Raw genomic sequence first — 13,593 nt, forward strand, 5'->3', positions numbered from 1 at the left:
CGCTGCCTTCTTTCAGAAAGCCAGTTTCTAATCCACACTGCTAAATCGCCCTCAATCCCATGCCTCTGCATTTTCTCCAAACAGCCTAGCCTATGGAACCTTATCAAAGGCTTTACTGAAGTCCATGTATACCATGTTAACTGCCCTACCCTCACCTACATGCTTGGTCACCTTCTTAAAATACTCAGTGAGGTGTGTGAGACATGACCTGCCCTTGACAAAACCACGTTGACTATCTGAAATCAAATTGTTGCTTGCTCGATGATTATAAATCCTACCTCTTATAATCCTTTCCAAAATCTTTCCTGGTTTGCTCACTGGTCTATAATTACCTGGGTCATCTCTGCTGCCCTTCTTGAACCAGGGCACAACATTTGCAATCCTCCAATCCTCTGGTACTAAACCTGTAGACAATGACGACTCAAAGATCAAGGCCAAAGGCTCTGCTATCTCCTCCCTAACTTCCCAGAGAATCCTCGGATAAATCCCATCCGGCCCAGGGAACTTGTCTACTTTCACTCCTTCTAGAATCGATAACACCTGTTCATAACTAAATCCTTTCTAGTCTAATATCTCATACCTCATTCTTCTCCTCTACAATATTCTCCTTTTCCTGAGTGAAACCGATGAGAAATGTTCATTTAGCACCTCTCCGATCTCCACAGGGTCCACACTCAACTTCCCACTTCTGTCTTTGATCGGCCCTATTCCTACCCTAGTCATCCTTTTATTCCTCACATACCTATAGAAAGCTTTAGGGTTCTCCTTTATTCTATTTGCTAAAGACTGCTCATGTCCTCTGTTTGCTCTTCTTAACTCTCTCTTTAAATCCTTCCGAGCTGATCTGTAACTCTCCATCGCCTCAGCTGAACCATCTTGTCTCATCATCACATGAGGCTCCTCCTTCTGCTTAATAAGAGATGCAATTTCTGTAGTAAACCACGGTTCCCTTACCTTATCACTTCCTCTCTGCCTGACAGGGACATACCTATCAAGGACACGCAATATCTGTTCCTTAAACCAGCTCCACATTTCCATTGTCCCCTTCCCCTGCATTTTGCTACCCAATTCTATGCATCCTAATTCTTGCCTAATCGCATTATAATTGCCCTTGCCCCATCGATAACTCTGGACCTGTGGCATGTACCTATCCCTTTCCATGGCTAAACAGATCTGAATTATGGTCACTCTCTCCAAAGTGCTCACCTACAACTAAATCAAACACCTGGCCTGGTTCATTACCAAGCACCAGATCCAGTGTGGCCTCTCGTCTTGTCGGCCCTTCGACATACTGTGTCAGGAAACCCTCCTGTACACATTGGACAAAAACTGATCCATCCGACGTACTAGAGTTATAGCATTTCCAGTCAATGTTGGGGAAGTTAAAGTCCCCCATAATGACCACCTGTTCCTTTCACTCCTACCCAGAATCGTTTTGCTGATCCTCTCCTCCACCTCCCTGAAAATCTGCAGAGGCCTGTAAAAAGACTTCCGGCAGTGTGACCTCTCCTCTCTGTTTCTAACCTCAGCCCATACCATCTCAGTAGATGGGTCCTTGTCAAAAGTTCTTTCAGCCACAGTTATTTAAACCTGTTGGACTATAACCCGGTGTTGTGTGATTTTTAACTACTCAAAACCATTCTGATCTCCTTCCGATTAGAAGGATGTTGTGAAACTTCAAAGAGTTCAGAAAAGATTTACAAGGATGTTGCCAGGGTTGGAGGATTTGTGCTATAGGGAGAGGCTGAACAGGCTGGGGCTGTTTTCCCTGGTGCGTCGGAGGCTGAGGGGTGACCTTATAGAGGTTTATAAAATCATGAGGGGCATGGAATAGGGTAAATAGACCCTAGGGGATAGGGGAGTCCAGAACTAGAGGGCATAGGTTTAGGGTGAGAGGGGAAAGATATAAAAGATATATAAAAGGGCAACTTTTTCACAAAGAGGGTGGTACGTGTATGGAATGAGCTGCCAGAGGAAGTGGTGGAGGCTGGTACAATTGCAACATTTAAAAGGCATTTGGATGGGTATATGAATAGGAAGGGTTTGGAGGGATATGGGCCAGGTGCTGGCAGGTGGGACTAGATTGGTTTGGGATATCTGGACGGGTTGGACCGAAGGGTCTGTTTCCATGTTCTACATCTCTATGAGTCTATAAAGTAGAAAATGTCAGAACTGAGACTGATGGATTTTTGTTGGGCATAGAGATTGAGTAATCAATGCAAGAAAGCTGGACTTCACTTTTAAACTTGAATCAAGCCGCGACATGGAATCAAGATGCAGAAATCAGCTGGAGGTGAGTTGCTTCATTAGAGTATGTTCCAGAGCCTTTACCAATCTTGAGGTTCAGGCCTGAACAAAAGAATTAACTAAAAGCAAGCAATACCTGAAAATGAGTACTGTAATGTTCATCAGCATTGACAACGCCCACCTCAACTCCACTCTGAACAAGGACGGTTTTAACCTTTGTACCAGCAAGGTGAGTGTGAAGCTGTGAAGCAAAAATGTGAATCCCACTCTCCGGCAAACTCTGCAAAAGTAGCAAAATATCAACAATGACCCTGAATGACCAGTGAACACCACACAGAGCATGACTGAAGGTAGGCTGGATATGCTTGTGATCTTCACTCTCAAAACACAGTCATTATCTCCTCCTGGTCAGATTCAGACCTCCAGTAAGTCTCTGTCTCTCTGTGTCATTGCCCCAGTCAGTCTCTATCTATCTGTGTCATTGCCCCAGACAGTCTCTATCTATCTGTGTCATTGCCCCAGTCAGTCTCTGTCTATCTGTGTCATTGCCCCAGTCAGTCTCTGTCTATCTGTGTCATTGCCCCAGACAGTCTCTGTCTATCTGTGTCATTGCCCCAGTCAGTCTCTGTCTATCTGTGTCATTGCCCCAGTCAGTCTCTGTCTATCTGTGTCATTGCCCCAGTCAGTCTCTGTCTATCTGTGTCATTGCCTCAGTCAGTCTCTGTCTATCTGTGTCATTGCCCCAGTCAGTCTCTGTCTATCTGTGTCATTGCCCCAGTCAGTCTCTGTCTATCTGCTGTCATTGCCCCAGTCAGTCTCTGTCTATCTGTGTCATTACCCCAGTAAGTCTCTGTCTATCTGTGTCATTGCCCCAGTCAGTCTCTGTCTATCTGCTGTCATTGCCCCAGTCAGTCTCTGTCTGTGTCATTGCCCCAGTCAGTCTCTGTCTATCTGCTGTCATTGCCTCAGTCAGTCTCTGTCTATCTGTGTCATTGCCCCAGTCAGTCTCTGTCTATCTGCTGTCATTGCCCCAGTCAGTCTCTGTCTATCTGTGTCATTGCCCCAGTCAGTCTCTGTCTATCTGTGTCATTGCCTCAGTCAGTCTCTGTCTATCTGTGTCATTGCCCCAGTCAGTCTCTGTCTATCTGTGTCATTGCCCCAGTCAGTCTCTGTCTATCTGCTGTCATTGCCCCAGTCAGTCTCTGTCTATCTGTGTCATTGCCTCAGTCAGTCTCTGTCTATCTGTGTCATTGCCTCAGTCAGTCTCTGTTGATCTGTGTCATTGCCCCAGTCAGTCTCTGTCTATCTGTGTCATTGCCCCAGTCAGTCACTGTCTATCTGCTGTCATTGCCTCAGTCAGTCTCTGTCTATCTGTGTCATTGCCCCAGTCAGTCTCTGTCTATCTGTGTCATTGCCTCAGTCAGTCTCTGTCTATCTGCTGTCATTGCCGCAGTCAGTCTCTGTCTATCTGCTGTCATTGCCCCAGTCAGTCTCTGTCGATCTGCGTCATTTCCCCAGTCAGTCTCTGTCTCCACCACCAGGGATATATTTCCCTCCCCACCCCTCTCCGCCTTCCGCAAAGACTGTTCCGTCCGTGACTACCTGGTCAGGTCCACGCCCCCCTACGACCCACCCTCCCATCCTGGCACTTTCCCCTGCCACCGCAGGAACTGTAAAACCTGTGCCCACACCTCCTCCCTCACCTCCATCCAAGGCCCTAAAGGAGCCTTCCACATCCATCAAAGTTTTACCTGCACATCCACTAATATCATCTATTGTATCCGTTGCTCCCGATGCGGTCTCCTCTACATTGGGGAGACTGGACGCCTCCTAGCAGAGCGCTTTAGGGAACATCTCAGAGACACCCGCCCAATCAACCTCACCGCCCCGTGGCTCAACATTTCAACTCCCCCTCCCACTCTGCCGAGGATATGGAGGTGCTGGGCCTCCTCCACCGCTGCTCCCTCACCACCAGACGCCTGGAGGAAGAACGCCTCATCTTCCGCCTCGGAACACTTCAACCTTAGGGCATCAATGTGGACTTCAACAGTTTCCTCATTTCCCCATCCCCCACCTCATCCTAGTTTCTAACCTCCAGTAACTCGACCTGTCCGGACTTGTCCGACCTGCCCAGCTCCTTTTCCACCTATCCACTCCACCCTCTCTTCCCTGACCTATCACCTTCATCTCCTTCCCAACCTACCTATTGTACTCTATGCTACTCTCTCCCCACCCCCACCCTCCTCTAGCTTATCTCTCCATGCTTCAGGCTCTCTGCCTTTATTCCTGATGAAGGGCTTTTGCCCGAAACGTCGATTTTGCCTGTCCTCGGATGCTGCCTGAATTGCTGTGCACTTCCAGCACCACTGATCCAGAATGTGTCATTGCCGCAGTCAATCTCTGTCTATCTGTGTCATTGCCCCAGTCAGTCTCTGTCTATCTGTGTCATTGCCCCAGTCAATCTCTGTTTATCTGTGTCATTGCCCCAGTCAATCTCTGTCTGTCTGTGTCATTGCCGGAGAGAGTCTCTGTCTATCTGTGTCATTGCCGCAGTCAGTCTCTGTCTATCTCCTGTCATTGCACCAGTCAGTCTCTGTCTATCTGCTGTCATTGCCCCGGACAGTCTCTGTCTATCTGCTGTCATTGTCCCAGTCAGTCTCTGTCTATCTGTGTCAGTGCCCCAGTCAGTCTCTGTCTATCTGTGTCATTGCCCAGACAGTCTCTGCCTATCTGTGTCATTGCCCCAGACAGTCTCTGTCTATGTGCTGTCATTGACCTCGTCAGTCTCTGTCTCTCTGTGTCATTGCCCCAGTCAGTCTCTGTCTATCTGTGTCATTGCCCCAGTCAGTCTCTGTCTATCTGTGTCATTACCCCAATCCGTCTCTGTCTATCTGCTGTCATTGCCCCAGTCAGTCTCTGTCTATCTGCTGTCATTGCCCTCGTCAGTCTCTGTCTCTCTGTGTCAGTGCCCCAGTCAGTCTCTGTCTATCTGTGTCATTGACCCAGACAGTCTCTGCCTATCTGTGTCATTGCCCCAGTCAGTCTCTGTCTATCTGTGTCATTGCCCCAGTCAGTCTCTGTCTATCTGTGTCATTGCCCCAGACAGTCTCTGTTGATCTGTGTCATTGCCCCAGTCAGTCTCTGTCTATCTGTGTCATTGCCTCAGTCAGTCTCTGTCTATCTGCTGTCATTGCCCCAGTCAGTCTCTGTCTATCTGTGTCATTGCCCCAGTCAGTCTCTGTCTATCTGCTGTCATTGCCCTCGTCAGTCTCTGTCTCTCTGTGTCAGTGCCCCAGTCAGTCTCTGTCTATCTGTGTCATTGACCCAGACAGTCTCTGCCTATCTGTGTCATTGCCCCAGTCAGTCTCTGTCTATGTGCTGTCATTGACCTCGTCAGTCTCTGTCTATCTGTGTCATTGCCCCAGTCAGTCTCTGTCTATCTGTGTCATTGCCCCAGTCAGTCTCTGTCTATCTGCTGTCATTGCCCCAGTCAGTCTCTGTCTATCTGCTGTCATTGCCCCAGTCAGTCTCTGTCTATCTGTGTCATTGCCCCAGTCAGTCTCTGTCTATCTGTGTCATTGCCCCAGACAGTCTATGTCTATCTGTGTCATTGCCCCAGTCAGTCTCTGTCTATGTGCTGTCATTACCCCAGTCACTCTCTGTCTATCTGTGTCATGGCCCCAGTCAGTCTCTGTCTATCTGTGTCATTGCCCCAGTCAGTCTCTATCTATCTGTATCAGTGCCCAATGTCAGACTCTATCTGCTGTCATTGCCCCAGTCAGTCTCTGTCTCTCTGTGTCATTGCCCCAGTCAGTCTCTAACTATCTGTATCATTGCCCCAGTCAGTCTCTGTCTATCTGTTTCATTGCCCCAGTCAGTCTCTATCTATCTGCTGTCATTGCCCCAGTCAGTCGCTGTCTCTCTGTGTCATTGCCCCAGTCAGTCTCTAACTATCTGTATCATTGCCCCAGTCAGTCTCTGTCTATCTGCTGTCCTTGCCCCAGTCAGTCTCTGTCTATCTGTGTCATTGCCCCAGTCAGTCTCTGTCTGTGTCATTGCCCCAGTCAGTCTCTGTCTATCTGTGTCATTGCCCCAGTCAGTCTCTGTCTATCTGTGTCATTGCCCCAGTCAGTCTCTGTCTGTGTCATTGCCCCAGTCAGTCTCTGTCTATCTGCTGTCATTGCCTCAGTCAGTCTCTGTCTATCTGTGTCATTGCCCCAGTCAGTCTCTGTCTGTGTCATTGCCCCAGTCAGTCTCTGTCTATCTGTGTCATTGCCCCAGTCAGTCTCTGTCTATCTGCTGTCATTGCCCCAGTCAGTCTCTGTCTATCTGCTGTCCTTGCCCCAGTCAGTCTCTGTCTATCTGTGTCATTGCCCCAGTCAGTCTCTGTCTGTGTCATTGCCCCAGTCAGTCTCTGTCTATCTGTGTCATTGCCCCAGTCAGTCTCTGTCTATCTGTGTCATTGCCTCAGTCAGTCTCTGTCTATCTGCTGTCATTGCCCCAGTCAGTCTCTGTCTATCTGCTGTCATTGCCCCAGTCAGTCTCTGTCGAGCTGTGTCATTGCCCCAGTCAGTCTCTATCTATCTGTGTCATTGCCCCAGTCAGTCTCTGTCTATCTGTGTTATTGCCCCAGACAGTCTCTGTCTATCTGCTGTCATTGCCCCAGTCAGTCTCTGTTTCTCTGTGTCATTGTCCCAGTCAGTCTCTGTCTATCTGTGTCATTGCCCCAGTCAGTCTCTGTCTATCTGCTGTCATTGCCCCAGTCAGTCTCTGTCTATCTGCTGTCATTGCCCCAGTCAGTCCCTGTCTCTCTGTGTCATAGCCCCAGTCAGTCTCTGTCTATGTGCTGTCATTGCCCCAGTCAGTCTCTGTCTATCTGCTGTCATTGCCCCAGTCAGTCTCTGTCTATCTGCTGTCATTGCCCCAGACAGTCTCTGTCTATCTGCTGTCATTGCCCCAGTCAGTCCCTGTCTCTCTGTGTCATAGCCCCAGTCAGTCTCTGTCTATGTGCTGTCATTGCCCCAGTCAGTCTCTGTCTATCTGCTGTCATTGCCCCAGTCAGTCTCTGTCTATCTGTGTTATTGCCCCAGTCAGTCTCTGTCTATCTGTGTTATTGCCCCAGTCAGTCTCTGTCTATCTGTGTCATTGCCCCAGTCAGTCTCTGTCTATCTGTGTCTTTGCCCCAGTCAGTCTCTGTCTCTCTGTGTCATTGCCCCAGTCAGTCTTGTCTATCTGTGTCATTGCCCCAGTCAGTCTCTGTCTATCTGTGTCATTGCCCCAGTCAGTCTCTGTCTATCTGCTGTCATTGCCCCAGTCAGTCTCTGTCTATCTGTGTCATTGCCCCAGTCAGTCTCTGTCTATCTGTGTCATTGCCCCAGTCAGTCTCTGTCTATCTGTGTCATTGCCTCAGTCAGTCTCTGTCTATCTGTGTCATTGCCCCAGTCAGTCTCTGTCTATCTGTGTCATTGCCCCAGTCAGTCTCTGTCTATCTGCTGTCATTGCCCCAGTCAGTCTCTGTCTATCTGTGTCATTGCCTCAGTCAGTCTCTGTCTATCTGTGTCATTGCCTCAGTCAGTCTCTGTTGATCTGTGTCATTGCCCCAGTCAGTCTCTGTCTATCTGTGTCATTGCCCCAGTCAGTCACTGTCTATCTGCTGTCATTGCCTCAGTCAGTCTCTGTCTATCTGTGTCATTGCCCCAGTCAGTCTCTGTCTATCTGTGTCATTGCCTCAGTCAGTCTCTGTCTATCTGCTGTCATTGCCGCAGTCAGTCTCTGTCTATCTGCTGTCATTGCCCCAGTCAGTCTCTGTCGATCTGCGTCATTTCCCCAGTCAGTCTCTGTCTCCACCACCAGGGATATATTTCCCTCCCCACCCCTCTCCGCCTTCCGCAAAGACTGTTCCGTCCGTGACTACCTGGTCAGGTCCACGCCCCCCTACGACCCACCCTCCCATCCTGGCACTTTCCCCTGCCACCGCAGGAACTGTAAAACCTGTGCCCACACCTCCTCCCTCACCTCCATCCAAGGCCCTAAAGGAGCCTTCCACATCCATCAAAGTTTTACCTGCACATCCACTAATATCATCTATTGTATCCGTTGCTCCCGATGCGGTCTCCTCTACATTGGGGAGACTGGACGCCTCCTAGCAGAGCGCTTTAGGGAACATCTCAGAGACACCCGCCCAATCAACCTCACCGCCCCGTGGCTCAACATTTCAACTCCCCCTCCCACTCTGCCGAGGATATGGAGGTGCTGGGCCTCCTCCACCGCTGCTCCCTCACCACCAGACGCCTGGAGGAAGAACGCCTCATCTTCCGCCTCGGAACACTTCAACCTTAGGGCATCAATGTGGACTTCAACAGTTTCCTCATTTCCCCATCCCCCACCTCATCCTAGTTTCTAACCTCCAGTAACTCGACCTGTCCGGACTTGTCCGACCTGCCCAGCTCCTTTTCCACCTATCCACTCCACCCTCTCTTCCCTGACCTATCACCTTCATCTCCTTCCCAACCTACCTATTGTACTCTATGCTACTCTCTCCCCACCCCCACCCTCCTCTAGCTTATCTCTCCATGCTTCAGGCTCTCTGCCTTTATTCCTGATGAAGGGCTTTTGCCCGAAACGTCGATTTTGCCTGTCCTCGGATGCTGCCTGAATTGCTGTGCACTTCCAGCACCACTGATCCAGAATGTGTCATTGCCGCAGTCAATCTCTGTCTATCTGTGTCATTGCCCCAGTCAGTCTCTGTCTATCTGTGTCATTGCCCCAGTCAATCTCTGTTTATCTGTGTCATTGCCCCAGTCAATCTCTGTCTGTCTGTGTCATTGCCGGAGAGAGTCTCTGTCTATCTGTGTCATTGCCGCAGTCAGTCTCTGTCTATCTCCTGTCATTGCACCAGTCAGTCTCTGTCTATCTGCTGTCATTGCCCCGGACAGTCTCTGTCTATCTGCTGTCATTGTCCCAGTCAGTCTCTGTCTATCTGTGTCAGTGCCCCAGTCAGTCTCTGTCTATCTGTGTCATTGCCCAGACAGTCTCTGCCTATCTGTGTCATTGCCCCAGACAGTCTCTGTCTATGTGCTGTCATTGACCTCGTCAGTCTCTGTCTCTCTGTGTCATTGCCCCAGTCAGTCTCTGTCTATCTGTGTCATTGCCCCAGTCAGTCTCTGTCTATCTGTGTCATTACCCCAATCCGTCTCTGTCTATCTGCTGTCATTGCCCCAGTCAGTCTCTGTCTATCTGCTGTCATTGCCCTCGTCAGTCTCTGTCTCTCTGTGTCAGTGCCCCAGTCAGTCTCTGTCTATCTGTGTCATTGACCCAGACAGTCTCTGCCTATCTGTGTCATTGCCCCAGTCAGTCTCTGTCTATCTGTGTCATTGCCCCAGTCAGTCTCTGTCTATCTGTGTCATTGCCCCAGACAGTCTCTGTTGATCTGTGTCATTGCCCCAGTCAGTCTCTGTCTATCTGTGTCATTGCCTCAGTCAGTCTCTGTCTATCTGCTGTCATTGCCCCAGTCAGTCTCTGTCTATCTGTGTCATTGCCCCAGTCAGTCTCTGTCTATCTGCTGTCATTGCCCTCGTCAGTCTCTGTCTCTCTGTGTCAGTGCCCCAGTCAGTCTCTGTCTATCTGTGTCATTGACCCAGACAGTCTCTGCCTATCTGTGTCATTGCCCCAGTCAGTCTCTGTCTATGTGCTGTCATTGACCTCGTCAGTCTCTGTCTATCTGTGTCATTGCCCCAGTCAGTCTCTGTCTATCTGTGTCATTGCCCCAGTCAGTCTCTGTCTATCTGCTGTCATTGCCCCAGTCAGTCTCTGTCTATCTGCTGTCATTGCCCCAGTCAGTCTCTGTCTATCTGTGTCATTGCCCCAGTCAGTCTCTGTCTATCTGTGTCATTGCCCCAGACAGTCTCTGTCTATCTGTGTCATTGCCCCAGTCAGTCTCTGTCTATCTGCTGTCATTGCCCCAGTCAGTCTCTGTCTATCTGCTGTCATTGCCCCAGTCAGTCTCTGTCTATCTGTGTCATTGCCCCAGACAGTCTCTGTCTATCTGTGTCATTGCCCCAGTCAGTCTCTGTCTATGTGCTGTCATTACCCCAGTCACTCTCTGTCTATCTGTGTCATGGCCCCAGTCAGTCTCTGTCTATCTGTGTCATTGCCCCAGTCAGTCTCTATCTATCTGTATCAGTGCCCAATGTCAGACTCTATCTGCTGTCATTGCCCCAGTCAGTCTCTGTCTCTCTGTGTCATTGCCCCAGTCAGTCTCTAACTATCTGTATCATTGCCCCAGTCAGTCTCTGTCTATCTGTTTCATTGCCCCAGTCAGTCTCTATCTATCTGCTGTCATTGCCCCAGTCAGTCGCTGTCTCTCTGTGTCATTGCCCCAGTCAGTCTCTAACTATCTGTATCATTGCCCCAGTCAGTCTCTGTCTATCTGCTGTCCTTGCCCCAGTCAGTCTCTGTCTATCTGTGTCATTGCCCCAGTCAGTCTCTGTCTGTGTCATTGCCCCAGTCAGTCTCTGTCTATCTGTGTCATTGCCCCAGTCAGTCTCTGTCTATCTGCTGTCATTGCCTCAGTCAGTCTCTGTCTATCTGTGTCATTGCCCCAGTCAGTCTCTGTCTGTGTCATTGCCCCAGTCAGTCTCTGTCTATCTGCTGTCATTGCCTCAGTCAGTCTCTGTCTATCTGTGTCATTGCCCCAGTCAGTCTCTGTCTGTGTCATTGCCCCAGTCAGTCTCTGTCTATCTGTGTCATTGCCCCAGTCAGTCTCTGTCTATCTGCTGTCATTGCCCCAGTCAGTCTCTGTCTATCTGCTGTCCTTGCCCCAGTCAGTCTCTGTCTATCTGTGTCATTGCCCCAGTCAGTCTCTGTCTGTGTCATTGCCCCAGTCAGTCTCTGTCTATCTGTGTCATTGCCCCAGTCAGTCTCTGTCTATCTGTGTCATTGCCTCAGTCAGTCTCTGTCTATCTGCTGTCATTGCCCCAGTCAGTCTCTGTCTATCTGCTGTCATTGCCCCAGTCAGTCTCTGTCGAGCTGTGTCATTGCCCCAGTCAGTCTCTATCTATCTGTGTCATTGCCCCAGTCAGTCTCTGTCTATCTGTGTTATTGCCCCAGACAGTCTCTGTCTATCTGCTGTCATTGCCCCAGTCAGTCTCTGTCTATCTATGTTATTGCCCCAGTCAGTCTCTGTCTATCTGCTGTCATTGCCCCAGTCAGTCTCTGTCTATCTGCTGTCATTGCCCCAGTCAGTCCCTGTCTCTCTGTGTCATAGCCCCAGTCAGTCTCTGTCTATGTGCTGTCATTGCCCCAGTCAGTCTCTGTCTATCTGCTGTCATTGCCCCAGTCAGTCTCTGTCTATCTGCTGTCATTGCCCCAGACAGTCTCTGTCTATCTGCTGTCATTGCCCCAGTCAGTCCCTGTCTCTCTGTGTCATAGCCCCAGTCAGTCTCTGTCTATGTGCTGTCATTGCCCCAGTCAGTCTCTGTCTATCTGCTGTCATTGCCCCAGTCAGTCTCTGTCTATCTGTGTTATTGCCCCAGTCAGTCTCTGTCTATCTGTGTTATTGCCCCAGTCAGTCTCTGTCTATCTGTGTCATTGCCCCAGTCAGTCTCTGTCTATCTGTGTCTTTGCCCCAGTCAGTCTCTGTCTCTCTGTGTCATTGCCCCAGTCAGTCTTGTCTATCTGTGTCATTGCCCCAGTCAGTCTCTGTCTATCTGTGTCATTGCCCCAGTCAGTCTCTGTCTATCTGCTGTCATTGCCCCAGTCAGTCTCTGTCTATCTGTGTCATTGCCCCAGTCAGTCTCTGTCTATCTGTGTCATTGCCCCAGTCAGTCTCTGTCTATCTGTGTCATTGCCCCAGTCAGTCTCTGTCTATCTGTGTCATTGCCCCAGTCAGTCTCTGTCTCTCTGTGTCATTTCCCCAGTCTGTCTCTGTCTATCTGTGTTATTGCCCCAGACAGTCTCTGTCTATCTGCTGTCATTGCCCCAGACAGTCTCTGTCTCTCTGTGTCATAGCCCCAGTCAGTCTCTGTCTATGTGCTGTCATTGCCCCAGTCAGTCTCTGTCTATCTGCTGTCATTGCCCCAGTCAGTCTCTGTCTATCTGTGTTATTGCCTCAGTCAGTCTCTGTCTATCTGTGTCATTGCCCCAGTCAGTCTCTGTCTATGTGCTGTCATTGCCCCAGTCAGTCTCTGTCTATCTGCTGTCATTGCCCCAGTCAGTCTCTGTCTATCTGTGTTATTGCCTCAGTCAGTCTCTGTCTATCTGTGTCATTGCCCCAGTCAGTCTCTGTCTATCTGTGTCATTGCCCCAGTCAGTCTCTATCTGCTGTCATTGCCCCAGTCAGTCTCTGTCTATCTGTGTCATTGCTCCAGTCAGTCTCTGTCTATCTGCTGTCATTGCCCCAGTCAGTCTCTGTCTATCTGTGTCATTGCTCCAGTCAGTCTCTGTCTATCTGCTGTCATTGCCCCAGTCAGTCTCTGTCTATCTGTGTCATTGCCCCAGTCAGTCTCTGTCTATCTGTGTCATTGACCCAGTCAGTCTCTGTCTATCTGCTGTCATTGCCCCAGTCAGTCTCTGTCTATCTGCTGTCCTTGCCCCAGTCAGTCTCTGTCTATCTGTGTCATTGCCTCAGTCAGTCTCTGTCTACCTGCTGTCATTGCCCCAGTCAGTCTCTGTCTATCTGTGTCATTGCCCCAGTCAGTCTCTGTCTATCTGTGTCATTGCCCCAGTCAGTCTCTGTCTCTCTGTGTCATTGCCCCAGTCAGTCTCTGTCTATCTGTGTCATTGCCTCAGTCAGTCTCTGTCTATCTGCTTTCATTGCCCCAGTCAGTCTCTGTCTATCTGTGTCATTGTCCCAATCGGTATCTGTCTATCTGTGTCATTGCCCCAGTCAGTCTCTGTCTCTCTGTGTCATTGCCCCAGTCAGTCTCTGTCTATCTCCTGTCAATGCCCCAGTCAGTCTCTGTCTATCTGCTGTCATTGCCCCAGTCAGTCTCTGTCTATCTGTGTCATTGCCCCAGTCAGTCTCTGTCTATCTGTGTCATTGCCCCAGTCAGTCTCTGTCTATCTGTGTCATTGCCCCAGTCAGTCTCTGTCTATCTGTGTCATTGCCCCAGTCAGTCTCTGTCTATCTGTGTCATTGCCCCAGTCAGTCTCTTTCTACCTGTGTCATTGCCCCAGTCAGTCTCTGTCTATCTGCTGTCATTGCCCCGGTCAGTCTCTGTCTATCTGTGTCATTGCCCCAGACAGTCTCTGTCTATCTGTGTCATTGCCGCAGTCAGTCTCTGTCTATCTGTGTCATTGCCCCAGTCAGTCTCTGTCTATCTGCTGTCATTGCCCCAGTCAGTCTCT

General features: G+C 49.8%; 1 protein-coding gene across 1 annotated transcript in view; it reads right to left on the bottom strand.

Annotated features, from left to right (window-relative positions):
• The window catches only part of dbh (dopamine beta-hydroxylase (dopamine beta-monooxygenase)), a 99,952-nt gene that overhangs the window by 1,656 nt on the left and 84,703 nt on the right, over nucleotides 1–13,593 (bottom strand). Inside the window, exon 7 of the mRNA XM_087998675.1 lies at nucleotides 2,384–2,527. Coding sequence (XP_087854801.1) covers nucleotides 2,384–2,527 — 144 coding nt within the window. The remainder of the gene's footprint in view (nucleotides 1–2,383; nucleotides 2,528–13,593) is intronic.

The sequence above is a fragment of the Chiloscyllium plagiosum genome, unplaced genomic scaffold, assembly GCF_037043375.1.
Source record: "Chiloscyllium plagiosum isolate Xiang-an unplaced genomic scaffold, Cpla_swu_hap1 HiC_scaffold_21, whole genome shotgun sequence".
NCBI lineage: Eukaryota > Metazoa > Chordata > Chondrichthyes > Orectolobiformes > Hemiscylliidae > Chiloscyllium > Chiloscyllium plagiosum.